Source organism: Saccostrea cucullata, unplaced genomic scaffold (genome assembly GCF_032062105.1).
Source record: "Saccostrea cucullata isolate Sc308-1 unplaced genomic scaffold, CSIRO_AGI_Scuc_v1 ctg1652, whole genome shotgun sequence".
NCBI classification, from domain to species: Eukaryota; Metazoa; Mollusca; class Bivalvia; order Ostreida; family Ostreidae; genus Saccostrea; species Saccostrea cuccullata.
In genome coordinates this window covers 27,217-42,710 of record NW_026939139.1, presented here as the reverse complement: position 1 = coordinate 42,710, position 15,494 = coordinate 27,217, and the positions used below count along the sequence as shown (strand labels likewise).

The 15,494-nt window shown below is 31.7% G+C and overlaps 1 protein-coding gene across 1 annotated transcript; it reads left to right on the top strand.

Annotated features, from left to right (window-relative positions):
• Positions 1 to 4,152: 4,152 nt before the first annotated feature.
• LOC134252312 (uncharacterized) lies at positions 4,153 to 15,218 on the top strand. The gene is made up of 6 exons (XM_062734753.1): positions 4,153 to 4,266; positions 10,203 to 10,220; positions 10,357 to 10,686; positions 12,119 to 12,334; positions 14,123 to 14,201; positions 14,533 to 15,218. The coding sequence occupies exons 1-6, from the start codon at positions 4,203 to 4,205 to the stop codon at positions 15,038 to 15,040; spliced, it is 1,215 nt and encodes a 404-aa protein (XP_062590737.1). The 5' UTR covers positions 4,153 to 4,202; the 3' UTR covers positions 15,041 to 15,218.
• The last annotated feature ends 276 nt before the right edge of the window (positions 15,219 to 15,494 follow it).

Sequence of the window (15,494 nt, the reverse complement as noted above, 5' to 3'; positions counted from 1 at the left end):
ACTTGACGTGGCAAATGTGAGACGGCAAGGTATATCTGACCCAGAAAACCAATACAGTCCACTTGAAAATCAGACAAATTACACAAATTTAAATATGTCGTGAAAAAAGGCAAACGTTTCGATCCAGATTTAATGAGAAGGATCATAATTGGCATTTTGTGAATAGAAAATAAAATCTTCATAATCATTTAGAATAATAATGTAAATCTAAGCAAGAGGATAACATTTGATACTAGTAAGATTTATAAAGTTCTATATTTTGAGTGTAATGTGATTCCCGATTAGAGAAATATGCTTTATTTTAATTGCTGATATTGTTTGTTTTTATGAAGGGTTTATGTTCAATTTTTGTAACATAATAAAAAGGTTAAAGTTCTAACACTTTTAAATCATCAGGAATAAACAAACGCATGTAGACAGTTTAAACAAATATGTCTTTCAACTGAATGATATAAAGTCTTAACCTGAACAGATCTGAACCTTCTGAGACTGACTTGAAAATTAAATACCGTGAAAAAGTAAGAGTTTTTTGTATGTCGTTTATGTACATACGAGAATGCATAAAATATAACATATTGAGTGAACAAGTTAAGCCTTGGAGGCCTCTAAACAATTGCGCCACAATGACACAAGTAGTGAGGGATTGATACTAATTAAAGGAAAAAAATCAATAGAGAACATTACAAAAACAAAAATCTCAGTAATTTTTACAGTATTTTTGTTTATATAATTAATAATGAAATATGAACTATGCATATGTGGTATATGTCTTTATGACTAGGTAGTTCTGAGAGATAACAAATGTTAAGCAAACGTTAAACAAAGTCATTTATTTTCAACTGTAGGTTATTCAAGTGTGGTAAACCAGCAAGGGAAAAACAATAATATTGCAAAGAATGTTTAGTATTTTTTGTAATTATAATAAGGTTACTACATGAACATTTGGAACATAGATATGAGACAAACAGCCATCTTTGAACAGCACTGAAAAGTGAGTAGTGTGACCACATGCTTTAACAGGGCAAAATGAAATGAAATTGCTGTTTAAAAAATGCAAAAGAGCTGGGTTTTGCTCAATGTTATTCCTGAATTTATTCATATTAACAATGGTAAACCCTAACAAGATCCCATTTTAGACTTTGAAGTTAACATCGGAACAATGTTGAATCTGACTGTAGTTAGCGGAGCATGCTACACGTAACTTACCTTTTATTCAAAATGTTCAAAAGGCCAGAATAAAGTATAGAAGGCTTTAAGTATGTTCCTTTTTTACTAAGAGTGGTTCGACAATGTTAATGACCAGAATAATTTGCCGTAGAATGTCAGTTGTTATTTTCAGTCTTGCGTCCTGCTGTGGCTTTATAACTAGTGCATGGCATTATTTCAGGAATTTGAGGGGAGGGGGGTGTAAGAATTTTCAGCGTGGTCTGGTAATCTGCAGATTTGTGTAGCTAGCCTATTGCTGAGACATGTGATGAAGATACTGAGGCTGGGACCTAATTCTCCAAGGAGAGGTATCAAATTAAATATAAATCTACTTCTAGCATCGGTAATGAAGTGTATGAAGGTTTTCCACTGGAGGAAAAACTACCAACTTCTTTGGTATGCCACTCTTATTGAAATTGAACCCTGAAGATGTTTAGAAGATGCACTAAAACCAATAGTTATTGAAACTGATTTCAGGCAATGCTGGCAGCACCTATTTTATTACTCCTATTTTAAAACATTGTCAATCAAAGGCAGTAAATTTATAGCCTGTGTCCATAAGAATGTAGACTGTCAGGACTGATCTGATGTGGATAGAGTTAAAGGAGATAGAGCCAAAGTTGCATGTGACAACTTGGACGGAGCTGAATGACAGGAGCAAATGTGGATGGAGCTTAGGTTTATGGTGGTGCATATTCTTGTCTAATTATCCCTACTACCAGTTTTACAGAGCCAACCTGTACACCATGGTTGTTCAGAGCTGCAGATTGAGTAGTTTCAGTGAGTTGTTTCTCCGATTTCTATGCCGAATTTTATCACTGCTTACTGCTCCACCTATTCCGAAAACGCCCCTTTTTAAACAGTTCCGATCCGTCTTAATATGTTCTAACTTTGATAGCTCAGTCATTTTACAACTTTGAATGTTCAATTTTTGCAGGTTTGAAGTGATAACTTCTGTCAACCTCATAATATTAAAGTCATCTAGATTTCTGCAGAATTTTATAAAATACAAATGAAATTTATAAAGTGAAAAATAATTTTTTAATCAAAATTTTGTGGTGCTCCGGGTCTCCATACCAAGTTTAATCATGAAGTCATGATTGTAATTAAACATTTAAAATTGATTCCGATTTTACATTTCTCAGTTCAGATTTAGAAAAAGGTTTAGAAATATGCCATTTATAAATATCAATGACTTGTCAACGAACTTTACGTACAACCCTCATATGTGTTATGTATGTACAATTAATAAAACGATTTAAATTTTTGACAAGCAAGTTGATGAAACAAGAATATCATCAGCCTCGTTTAAAGTCATCATTTCATGAGGTTCTATGGTCGATACAATGGCCTTGTCAGCAATTACAATCTTTCATTGGGTCAAATGCTGAAAGGCGTTTTTCATACGCATTGTTAGGCCATTATTTGCACACTGAATTGCCGACGGATTTTTCCTTTATTTTCCGACCTTACAAGGAGCACCAATCGGACGACAAGGGATGCTCACTCTTCAAACTTGGCTCCAAGCCAACTGATAACAACTATAAGGTTTTGGAAATCAGTATTATCTGCTCCTATTTTGTGATGTATAATGGACTTTTGAGCTCAAATGTTGTTTATCTCCACAAATTTTATTCTATTAACATATGCCAGATTTACGCAGTTTTCCTGCAGTACATACTGTTTTAATGTTTCTCCAATAAATTAACATCCTTAAAAATTGGGGGGGGGGAGTAAAATTTGATGGTAAAATGTTCGATACAGAATCTATATTCTCATGGTTGTCTTTTTTTCACGAAAATGAACAGGGATGATTTGTTACTTTTTCCACTCTCTTAAAAAATCTTTTATGCAAATAAAAAACTGTAAAGTTTCATTAAACAGCACTATCAGTGACTTTCTTTCAGATTATGCTGAACTAAATGTCACCAAATTTAAATTGATAAAAGCCTTTATCCTGGAGATTTTTTCTATGAAATTCATTAATTTAACTTCATAAACAGAAATAATTAGAGGACAGATGTATGAATAAAACATTTTTCTTTGGGGAAATATTTCTTTTTCAAGCCCTCATCAGAGCATTTTATTATGATGTTGGTCTAATCGTTTCTTGGATTCTTTATACAAATATGCATTATATCATAAAATCAAATTGTTGAAAAGAGACCGGTCCAAACAAAAACTGAATAAAATTTTAAAAAAAACATGTAAAATATACAAAGGATACAACTTTGTGAAGAGGGCAAAAAATGGACCCCTAACTGGAACCCTTTTGTTACTCTGCTTAAAAAATTTAACTTTTTGTTATGTTAAAAATGTGATGAAAGTATATGATATTTTGAATCATTATTAAAAAGTTTCTAATATAAATGATCTAAATACAAAATCAATCTATTGTAATTTATTAAAGCATCTCCGTAAGGCTTAAAAGATGGAGATACAAGTATAAAGTAAGGTTCACGAGATATAATTATGTATTTTTTTATTTTTTACTTATACGCCCCAAGTGCTTTTATCTTAAAAATACATTTATGTAGTAATTTTAAATCGCAGAGCATTCAATAATAGATTTCCTTTTTTCATATGTAAAGACAAAAATATAATATGTTGACATATAAGACGGCGAAATAAAAACTATGAACACTTTTGTGGGATAAGATCTCTTTCAGAACAGATATATGAAAATAAATATGCATAATAAAACGGATAACATAACTTGGTTCACCGATTCATTTCGTTTTTAGTTCATGGAATCTTTTTAAAATTTTCTTTTATTTTTTTTCATACCTTAATATTATTAAGCTTAAAAACCGAAACAAATACGTAGTACTAATCTTTTGCCCGACATTTAAACTCCACAGAACCGACTTGTGTATCGCTTGATTGCCTCCGAATAAAAACAACCTTTTAAATCTATTTTTAACATTAAACCGGTACGACTACATATGTTTGAGGTTTTTCTTTGACCCAGTCTTCTTCCTGGTTTAGAATCAAGAATGAAGTTTTTGACAGTTACTTCAGTAATATATGTATTTACATATATAACTTCCATGGTCAAAGGTAAGAAATTGTCTTTGGTATCAACTACATTTATTTCTTAAAAAACAGAGAATCGTTTTTGATAAGATCATAAAGAACGAAAAAGAATAGAAGATATAAACCCTTTGTTTGTCACTATCTATTTCCGTACAGGAAAAAAAATTAATTCAACTAATTTAGTACATTTTTGTATCAGTAAAAAAACAAAATACATACACTGAAAAATGAAAAATGAAAGTGTATATAATTTAACCAGTTGGTTTAAATTATATACACTTTAGAATACCATCTACTAATAATATGAAAGATTTTTTTTCCACAATTTTTATTTCCCAAAAGATCATTCAAGGCATAATATATATTTGTTGTAGACTCTCCCAAATAAGGATAACGATATAAAAGCGAAAATAGAAATTCCATTTCAAAATTGATTTAAATTTTGTAATACATCAACGTATATTTAAATATCTAACATGTTTATTAGATGCATGAACATTTACCGTGTGTACTCTTTAGTTTTTTGGAAGGCATCCTTTGCATGACGTTCCATCACTGATAATAATTGTTAGCAATTTTAACAAATATCAGAGACCATTGGGATATTGCATGAGTGCTTCCGAATGAAAACAAACTTATATTCTATTCTTAACTAAATTCAAAACAGGTTCTGTGTTTTTAAAGTACGATGTTGCCTAGAATTTTGAATTGGTTTGAAAAGTGACTCAGGGTTAAATTTCTAAATGAATATTAAGACCAACATTCGCAATGTTAAAGCCAAATTATTAAACATGTACAAAATGATAATAAAATCGATTGATTCAGTCATTTAAAACTTACACATACATTTTTGGTCTAAAGGCCTGTATACACGATGAGATTTGTAGTGTAATACAAGTATTATAATACTTTTGTATTATAGTACTTTCTTGTACACACACTAATATATATCCTATAAGATTGTAAATAAACTATTATTCCCACGTGTTTTCTCCTGCCATATCTCCTTTCTTTCAAAATAATAAAATGATAATAATATGCTCTGCTTCTAGCATCTCTTTTGTGGTAGCTACAGCTAGTCCTCTTCCACTTCCCATAAAACCACGAGTTTATCGGTATCTTTATTTGAAAAGTCGGCCATTATTATTTACCATGTGCTTTATTTAGTAATTATATAAATAGGATGACCTCCAATGTGAGTACATTTGATTGGTTGAAAGTAAAAGGTGAGTTAAGACTTGTATTAGGAAATAGAACATTGCTCTATTCTTAATACAGTCTTATAAGATTCGAAAAATCTTATGATACACTGTATTAAGAGTGTATACACAGTAAGATTTTGTATTATAATACAAATCTTATAATACAAATCTTACCGTGTATACCGGCCTTAATATTTCACCAGCTAGGTTATTGGAAACCAGGTGAGAGAGGCAATAGGTGCGTGCAAGGGCTAGCTGTTTATATATTTACATGTGTAGGCACCATATACAATAGGAAACACGGGTACCGCAAAGTGGAACATCACCTCGTAAAGGACTGAATGATATCACCACTCTGCCGATGCAAATGTTTATTTCGTCAATTCCTTTTCACACAGCGCTATAACTCACTCATCCATAAACAAATACACACTCAAACACTCACCATACACACGATTACATGTACGTTCCAACATGTACATCGGATACTCCGTTGCAGCTCAAACCAAAATCAGAATAATATAAGAACACAGCATTAGTAATCAGAAGAGTATATACATGTAAATATTATTACACATATCTAAAAAAAATCTACATAATGTTTTGATCATTTTAATGACAATATTTTAGGAGACTTTTCGATCCGAATACAAAGGAAAATGATTCATTCGCGGCGATTTATATTTGCGCGTAGATCTCGAAAATCATGGATATTTCTCTCATGCGAATAGAAAATGGACATGGTTACAGATTAGTTTATTCAGATTGGGAAGGGATGTTTTATTGTAAAATTAAGTTTGAACTAATACAGGATAGCTCTCTCGCTTAACAAGATGAATACGATTGCATTTAGTGTCATCAAATTTTGCCAGAACTAAATGTTTATTAACTCCCATTCCGAAGCAAAGGAGGTTATAATGTTTTACACGTGTGTGTCTATCTGTCTCCGTTTGTCCGCCTATTGTCTGTGTGTTTGTCCAAAACAAATTTTTGGTCGCAGTTTTCTAAGCAACTACTCATCGCAGATGCTTGAAAATTATACACAATTCTCAGTGAGGCGTGCCATGTGATGGATTCATTTTTGTTCAAGTCGGATTTCAACCTACTGTTAATCCGTGCGTATGTCCGTACTAAAGATAACAATTTTCGTAGCAGTTTTCTCAGCAACTACTAATCGCCAATCTTGCATCTTTAGCACACTCTTTGTTGAGGCTTGCCATCTGATGGGCTCATTTTTGATCAAATGGGGTGTCAACTTCCTGTTTAGCTCTGCGTCTGTTCGTACCAAACATTACAAATTCTTTTCGCAGTTTTCTCAGCAACTACTCATCGTAGATCTTGTAATTTTAGCATACTCCCAGCAGGCATTTCAACGTTGATTCAACGTTGAATCAACATTGCACTTCAACGTTGAATCAACGTTGAATATGGTTGCATATGAAAGTTGAGGCAACGTTGAAGCATAACGTTGTTTCAACGTCAATTTTCAACGTTGAATAAACATAGAAAATGTGTTGCATTTTTGGTTGATTTATGGTTGATTTTTGGTTGTAAATGAAAGTTGATGCAACGTTGAAGCTTCAACGTTGTTTCAAAGTCAAATAACTACATTGTACAGAAGTGAACATTCGTTGTAATTGGTTGAGATTTGGTTGAATTTCTTTGGTTGTACAAACGTTGCTATTTGGTTGAAATCACATTGAATTCATATTACGTTTTGCTTTATAAACAAATACATTTCAATTCTAATATTTCTTTTTTATTCAAGTTGCATAATATTTATATAAGTTATAATCCAGCATTACGATTGTGAGAGAATTCATTTTAGTTTGTATTTTAAAGACAAACACAAATTTGGATTCAATCACTGAATCTCAAAAATCACTGCTTGACAAAATTTATTTTCCTAGTGAAAAGGGGGTCCAGTTATCACATCAAGGTTCTTCAAAGTACGCGTCTGCCTTACACTACTAAGTTCCACAAAGTGGCGGATCCATTGAATTTAATCACGCATATTTTCTTTTTACATCTGTAGTTAAGTCCCACGAATGAAAGAAATAAACAGGAGAATCCGCCCTCTAGAGCAAAAGCCTATAAATAAAAGAAATAAAGATGTGAAAGAAATTTGTTCGATACAATGTACATAAAACATTATTTCAAACGATAAAAATAAATATACATGAATAATTTAAAAAATCAGACAAAGGAATATTTTCCGGTACTTTGATTTAATTAACATGATTAGAAAGAATTATAGTTAACTTCATATTAAAATTCGTATAAGTATGCTTATAAATAATTATTACTAAAGAAAATGTTATAGACATACATAGACATATATAGTGTACTATACTTACAAAATGTTGCATTCCTTTGTATAATTTTCACGGGCGAAGAATCTGATGCAATCAAGGCTGACTATATACAATCAATTCCCTGCACCACTAGTTGATTGAAACTTACGACGAACCACAATTAATTAAATTGTATAATATATAAGTATACTTATATTTACTTTTATTTCATAACCAAATGAATATCAAAAAACACATTAAACACGAACCAAGGATGAGCATTTCACGTAGATTTCAAATATACTTACATGTATAAAACAAGCATTAAATGATGTACAGATACTAAATAAACTTAATTTCTTAAATCCATGAAAAGGAAATAATACTTACTGAGCAGAAGTTGATATTCCAGCCTTAATCCTTGTGTATGTAGCTTGAAAACACATTAAATATGAACAGCGAGGAGACACGCACTTCTCAGTTGAATTCAAATTTTGACCTAGATAAGCTGCAGCTATTCTCTGCCCAGCAAGAAAATTACATAACAAGGTTATCCTGACACTGAAACTGACCAACTAAGCTAGAGGCACTCCTTATCTGGAATCTCGAAGGTTTTTAGGGAGTGGATCTTAAGTAATTAATGCTATTTGACCGGGGTTAATTGTCAGTGTGAAAATTGTTATGTGTTTATTTGAATTTTTCTTTTATATATTTTGTGAAAAGAAAGATTATAGAACTGATACACACAACAAAAGCACAGTCTGATAAAATAAGACTTCTTAGATTCACTCTGTATATAACATTTTGCGCAAGAGTATACGGCACGGATCTATATGAGTCTAATATTAAGAACATTAATTCGGAATAAATAATTATTTTTAATAATTCTAAAGTAACATGAAATTACAGTGAGATATTGGATAAAGATGTCATTATTTTTTAAAAGCTTATATTTAACTTATTTTATAAGTATGTATAAAAAAAAACACGATGTTTTTGTGATACACTATGCGCCCGGCAGCAACAAAGTTACAAAAACATATTTTTAGAATATAGGTCACAGTCAAGGTCACAAGGTCATTGATCTTGGTGTCATTTAAAAGAACTTAATTAGTAGAGTACATGTATGCATGCCAAATATGAAGTCCCTATCTTTCATTGTTCAAAAGTTATGGTGAATTATCAAAAAGCTATTTTTAGCATATAGGACACAGTAAAGGTCACAAGGTCATAGACTTTGGTGTCATTTGAAAGAGCTTACTTAGTGAAGTAAGCATACCAAATATGAAGTCTCTTATCTTTCATTGTTAAAAAGTTATGGTGAATGTTCAAAAAAGCTATTTTTAGCATAAAACACAGTCAAGGTCAAAAGGTCATTGACCTTGGTGTCATTTGAAAGAGCTTAATTAGTGGAGTATGCATACCAAATATGAAATCTTTGTCTTTTATGGTTCAAAAGTTATAGCGAAGTTTATAGTTTGCAGATAAACAGACAAACAGACAGACAGACAGGACAAAAACAATTTACGCCTCGGATCATTCGATCCGGGCTCATAAAAATGCATTCACAATTCATTAAATTTTACAATGGTACTACCTGAACTGGCACAACTCTTCTAAGTAAATCAATTCATAATGCATGTGTTTCATTTATTATTCATAATTATATATATCATATTTTCTAACAATGCATACAGCTGTGTGTATCTTGCGAAAAATCGCATAAATTAAGAGTTAAAGACACCTTTATATTTTGACCTTAAAAACTAAAGTGCTCAATACTCATTACCCGTTGTTTTCCTAACTTTCCTATAGTTGAAAATATGTTGGATCTTCCACGTTGTGTCAACGTTAAAATCAACAAACAGTCAACTTTGCATTTTTAAACCTTGTTTCAATTCTATAATATCAGAAAATATTCAATGTTGAAAACATATTGAATCTTCAACGTTGTTTCATATGGCTAAATTCATTTTTGTTTAAATGCGATGTCAACTTCTTATTTGTCCGTGCATCAACTCGTGTATATTAACCTGATAGTGTATATTCACATCAGAGCGGGGATATTACTTGTGAGCATTGGTCCACAGACTTCTTGTTTTTCATTATTTTTATCTGAGGATTTGATGATATGCCTAACAATCAGATTTTTTTAAACAAAAAAATTGTCTTTTTTCAAGTGATCTTTACCACATTTGTACGTTGTGAAAAAAACCTTTTGGTCTTTTACACAATAACAAACTGACAATAAGGTTTTGATAACAAATTCAAATAAGGCATGTACATGTAACATTTTATATTACAATAAAATAATCATCAGCATCAAAATAGACTGAGAGACAGAAGGGAGGAGGATTTTTGTATTAAATTGTATTTGACAGTACATCAACAAAGTAATAAAAATCCTACTTGAAAGTAATGAATAAAACATTAATTTGTTATATTGATATTTTCAATTTTTCAGGACAATGTTCTTCAATTGGTAAGACGCATTTTAATAAATTTTTATTGAAATATAATCTTTTTGAATTATTATATTTTTTCACTCTGAGCTTTGCTTTATTTATTTTTTCTGTACTGAGATTTTAGCTCTCACTTTGGTTTATTTATTTTTTCAGTATCAAATTTAACGATCACGAGCTGTAATGGAGAAGCGCAAAGTGGAAGCATAGTTTACATAGATTTTCATCAGATTAACCAACCGTGTTCGTGTACTGTGATTCCGTCATTTCTTGGGAATCTGCTGGTATCTGTAAATCCTGTACCTTTTCAATGTAATACACTAATCGAAGTGGGTGAATATCGATTCAATTGCCCATTGAACGTACAATCTTCCACCTTGATTTCTGTCAATATAAGCCAATTAGTTTCGATTTATGCCGTCTATGCATCAGAAAGCACCCCAATGAGATTTTACCAATGTGTGGGAGTTCAGGAAAAAACAGATGGTAAATGACTTCCTTTCTTTATTCATTTTTTTTTTATTTAGAGGAATATATAAAAAGTTGCGAATAGCGAAATTGCTAAATAAATATTTTCCTCTCAAAAACAGTTTCTTTAATACGTCATTTTATTTTCCTTTTAAAATATAAAGAAAAATCCTTGCCTATGCCTCTGACGTAAATGTTTATCTTAGGTTAAGTTCTTTTTATGAGATCTTCAACCACGTTATATATATACGATATATTGTGCTCAAAAGAAATTTTGTCACTTTTCGATTATCTACTTGGAAGTATGGATTTTTTATTATGCATAAACCAATTTCTATGATACCCAAAAAAAAGTCCTTAAACGAGTAAAATTCTTATTTGATCTTTTGTGATGTGCAGTCAGGTGACATGAGCTGTAAGGTTCTGTCCACTAAATCTTTAAGATTTTGACTCAGATGTCAATATTGGCAAAGGGATGGGTGGGTAGCAATATCTTTTCCTAGAACAAGCAAAATGACCATCACAACCCGTCCTCTCTCTTGGGTTTCGTCGTTTTTCCATCGCAGAAAAAGAAAGGACCCCCCGTTTTTTGTTTTTTTTTTTTAATTCGATGTGTTTAAAGTCTTAAGTAAACGAGATTTAGTAATTAAATATTCTAAGATATTTAACGATTTCTTGCTGTTACAAGGCGATCTTTCATAACAAATTGCTTAACTCAGGACTCTTCCCGTGCTTACTTTCACTGAGCTCAAGAATAAAAATAATTTTTGAAACATCTCCCCTTCTTCACTTTAACAGTCAATCCAATTCATAATGATTTAACTTCTGTCAAGTATTTTGTCTTAAGAAACTTTACAGTACTGTTCACGGTAGCCTAATGGTAGAGCGTTCTCTTCGTTTTCGGGAGGCCCAGGTTAGATTCTCGTTCGCTGCGCCTCGTCAAACCTAAGACGTAAAGATAGGTAGTGATTGTTCCTTCGCCAAGCGCTCGGCATCAGAAGTGAAAGTTACGGGTCTTTCGGAGATGACCTTAAAAACGTAGGTCCCGTGTCACGGTAGGCGCTGCCACGAGAAAGAACCCTCACTGCTCAATGGCCCTGATGTTGTACGATAACATGTCCATAACTTTTGATTTGGGAGATGCTATGGCTTTCATTTTTCACGTATGCATTCCTTGTGACTGAGACATTCTATATAACCACTTGTCTTTTGAGTTAGTCCCACATTTGCAAGAAGTTATCAAAACATGACTTTGCAGTGGTTTTTGAACAGTTGATTCTGGACTTTGATTTCATATTTCATAAATTATGCATAGTCATTTTAAAATGTTTTAATTTTACATAAGACATCCGATAAATCTTATATTACTTATTACATGTACGTCCTACACTTCTTTGTTTATAAAGAAAAAGAATAACTCTTAATTATAAATATTGATCTAATTTAAAAGGTGGGACTAGAGATAATATCACTGTAATTTGTGGAACTTCACCTTTTACATCACATACGTCAAGCAGGACAACCAGCAAGTATTCGTCTACAACTGTAACAAAGAACTATGACAATGCGTCCTCTGAAACAACAGTCATTCCGACTAAGTACACCCAATCTGGTTCAACACGTTCATCCCTGTTTGTGCATCCTCCTGAGAAATCTGAAATAAATTGTAAGTAAGGTATACCACTTATCATGGTCAATGGAAGTGAACATACAGAATGCCAATAAATTCAAAATTTGAACATACAAAATCATTCCTTTACACACTCGATATAATAGGTACACAGTGTAGAGTTCTGCTTTGGCAGTCATTTTTCCCTGATAATACTCCTTTCTTTCCAAATCTGTCCCATAAAAAAGACTGACATTATATATTTCCTTCATGGCAACTAAAATTTATTTTAAAAAAAACATTTCAAACCGATACGACCGGTATTCAGATTTTAATTCTGCTTCACTGTTGTATTTGGCTAGGACTTAATAAAATGCAAACAAGTTATGAGCTTTATCATTTTATCACTGAATCATATAATAAAACAATTATTGCTGTTTTGTCGGTCAATACAATGATTTAGCCATCTTCGAAGTACAATATTGTACCCCTCAGATGGCTAAATCATTGTATTGACCTCAAAAACCAGCAATAATTGTACAGTATTAATCGGAAAAAAACAGCGGTAATTGTTTAATTACTAGCATATGATTCACTGATAAAATGATAAGCTCATTAATAGCTTGTATTTAATCAAGTCCTAACCAAATACAAGAGAGGAGCAGAATTAAAATTTCAATAAACCTTACCAGTCGTATCAATTTGATTTTTTTTATCTATTTAGTTGCCATAAAGAAAGATATAATGTCAGTCTTTTCAAAGAAAACATTTTGAAAGGAAAGAGTATAAACAGGGAAAGCTGACTGCCAAAAAGTAAAAAATTGTTGTGCAGTAAAAGTGTTGGAGGGTGTACCTGCATCCCCTCTTACCACCCTCACCGAAAATATATATTCTCTTATGTTTTGTTCATATAAAAAAGTCATAGTCGTTTAAATAGCTTTCCAAAACAATTTGTATCAATTCGGAATTTTTCGATCTATTTTAAATCGTTGTAGAGGTAATAAATCCTTGTGTTCACCTGGAACGTCACGTGCAGGTCAATACAACGTAGTATTTTTACAACATAGTTGAATCTCAGCCAATCAGAGAGATGGGGATTATTCAGTCATATAATAAATGTAATATTCTATCAAAGATTAAAACCGGGTCTTACGTTCAGGAAATTATTTTTTTAAATACATTTCTTTCTATCAGTCATTTGTAATTAATAGAAAACTTTGCAGAAAGTAAAGATGTATTTACGTCGTTTTCTTACATGCATATGCTTTACAATTTTGAAGTGTCCATGCTGTTTATCAAAATCTTAAACATGCCATTTAATTTCTGTTCTATTTCTTAAATGCAGTACTTTTGAAAATAGTTCATTTCTCTCAATGTTTTCAAATGTATACGATTTTATGTTAAGTTTGATGCACTGCTATGTTCAAGTTTTAGCTATCTACATTATCTTTTAACGTATTGTCTGTCTAAAGGTATTCTAAAAGTAAGAATAATATTACAATAAGTGATAAAAATACAATTTTCCATTTCAGATATTATAAAAATCAATTTCAATTTATACTGATGTGAAAATGTTCTAACCCCAAAATAAATTGATATGTATCAATATTTTTTTTAAACATTGGTCTTGGTAATTTTTTTCTCTATAGAGTCAATCTTTAAATACCCTTCATGATAATGATTTTTTGTTTGTCAACATTTTGTATGTAGTTGATTTAATTTATACACTGTAGTATTGATGGTGTCATATTCATACAGTATTTCATTCAATAGACTGATTGAAGATTGGAAAATCGATAAAACAAAACAATATAACATGGGTGATTTGTTTCATATTTATTGTAGATGTCATCATTGGTTCTGCTTCAGGTGGAGGATTGGTGCTCATTGCTGTTATAATAATTCTAATCGTCATATTTTCAAGGTAACCTTTCTCGCAATGAGAAAAGTAATTTATTCTTATTTTCATCAAGACAGAAATCAAACTTTATTAATCTATTTTATCTAAACAATACACTTGATTCAAATTATTGTGGTTTTTTTCATGTTCCCGCTAACATACTTACACAAAAAAATTTTCTGCAGAAAACAAGTTTTATTGTTATAATTTGTCCTTTTTTTGCCTGAACATGAATTTTTTACAACAAGATCCATTTCAGGAACCCTTTTTTTTATTTTTAAATATTCATCTATTTTTATTATTATTATTTTAAATTGTTGGAATGATATGTTATGGTGAAATTATTTTGTTTTAGGAAGGAAAATAAGCAAAAACACTCATCAAACAATAAACATAATACAGAACATAAAAATGAAACCTTTGAATATGAACATAAACTACCAGATAATCCTCTCTACCATTCAAATCAACCTGTGGACGATGTTGGTTACTCCACAGCAGACGAACAACGACTCGGTCCACCACCATCACAGTTAACAGCAAATATTCAGAAAGCGAATGCTTATGATACACCAGTAACGCTCAAAAGCAAAAATGATGTAAAAGATATTCCTGAAATACCCGTATATGCTATTCCAAAGAAATCCAATGTATCATCAACCGAAGTATCCACCGGGGCAGTGTATGCCCAGGTTAGCAAACCACAAAAGAACCCAATCCAGACTTCTGTTCGGGATCAAAATCAAGATGGACTTTTATATATGGAAGTTGAACACAGTCATCCTACTTCGTCCCAAAATTGGCCATACACAATTGATAATAATTCTGAGAATGTTGAGTATGCTGAAATTAAAAAGAGTTAAAATTAACTTGTGACTGATACACATATTACTTAATTCAAACACAAAAGGTGTCCTTATAGATTATAATATAACCTCTAGTTTTGTCAATATTTAAATCTTTCACCCGCATTAGTTGAAATAAATGTTATGCTATGCTAGTTGAAGTCGTTCATTGTGTCAATTAAATTAGTAAAGATGCAAAATATATCCTCTATATATAATGTCTGGATAGGGCCATTTGCTAAAGCTCAACAGCGCGTTCAGAAAAACTCGCTGACGTGCTAACAAACAACACGGTGTCATGCTAACACGAATTCACACAAATCGCTGAGGCTTTAGAACACAGCACGGTATCACACTAACACAAGTTAACTCAACAGTATTGAATGTGATTTCTTCGTCTACTTCAGGCTGTTTATAAGCTTAAATTGGCGAAGTTCCTGTTTTTAAACACTCCAAAGGCTCACTGACATTG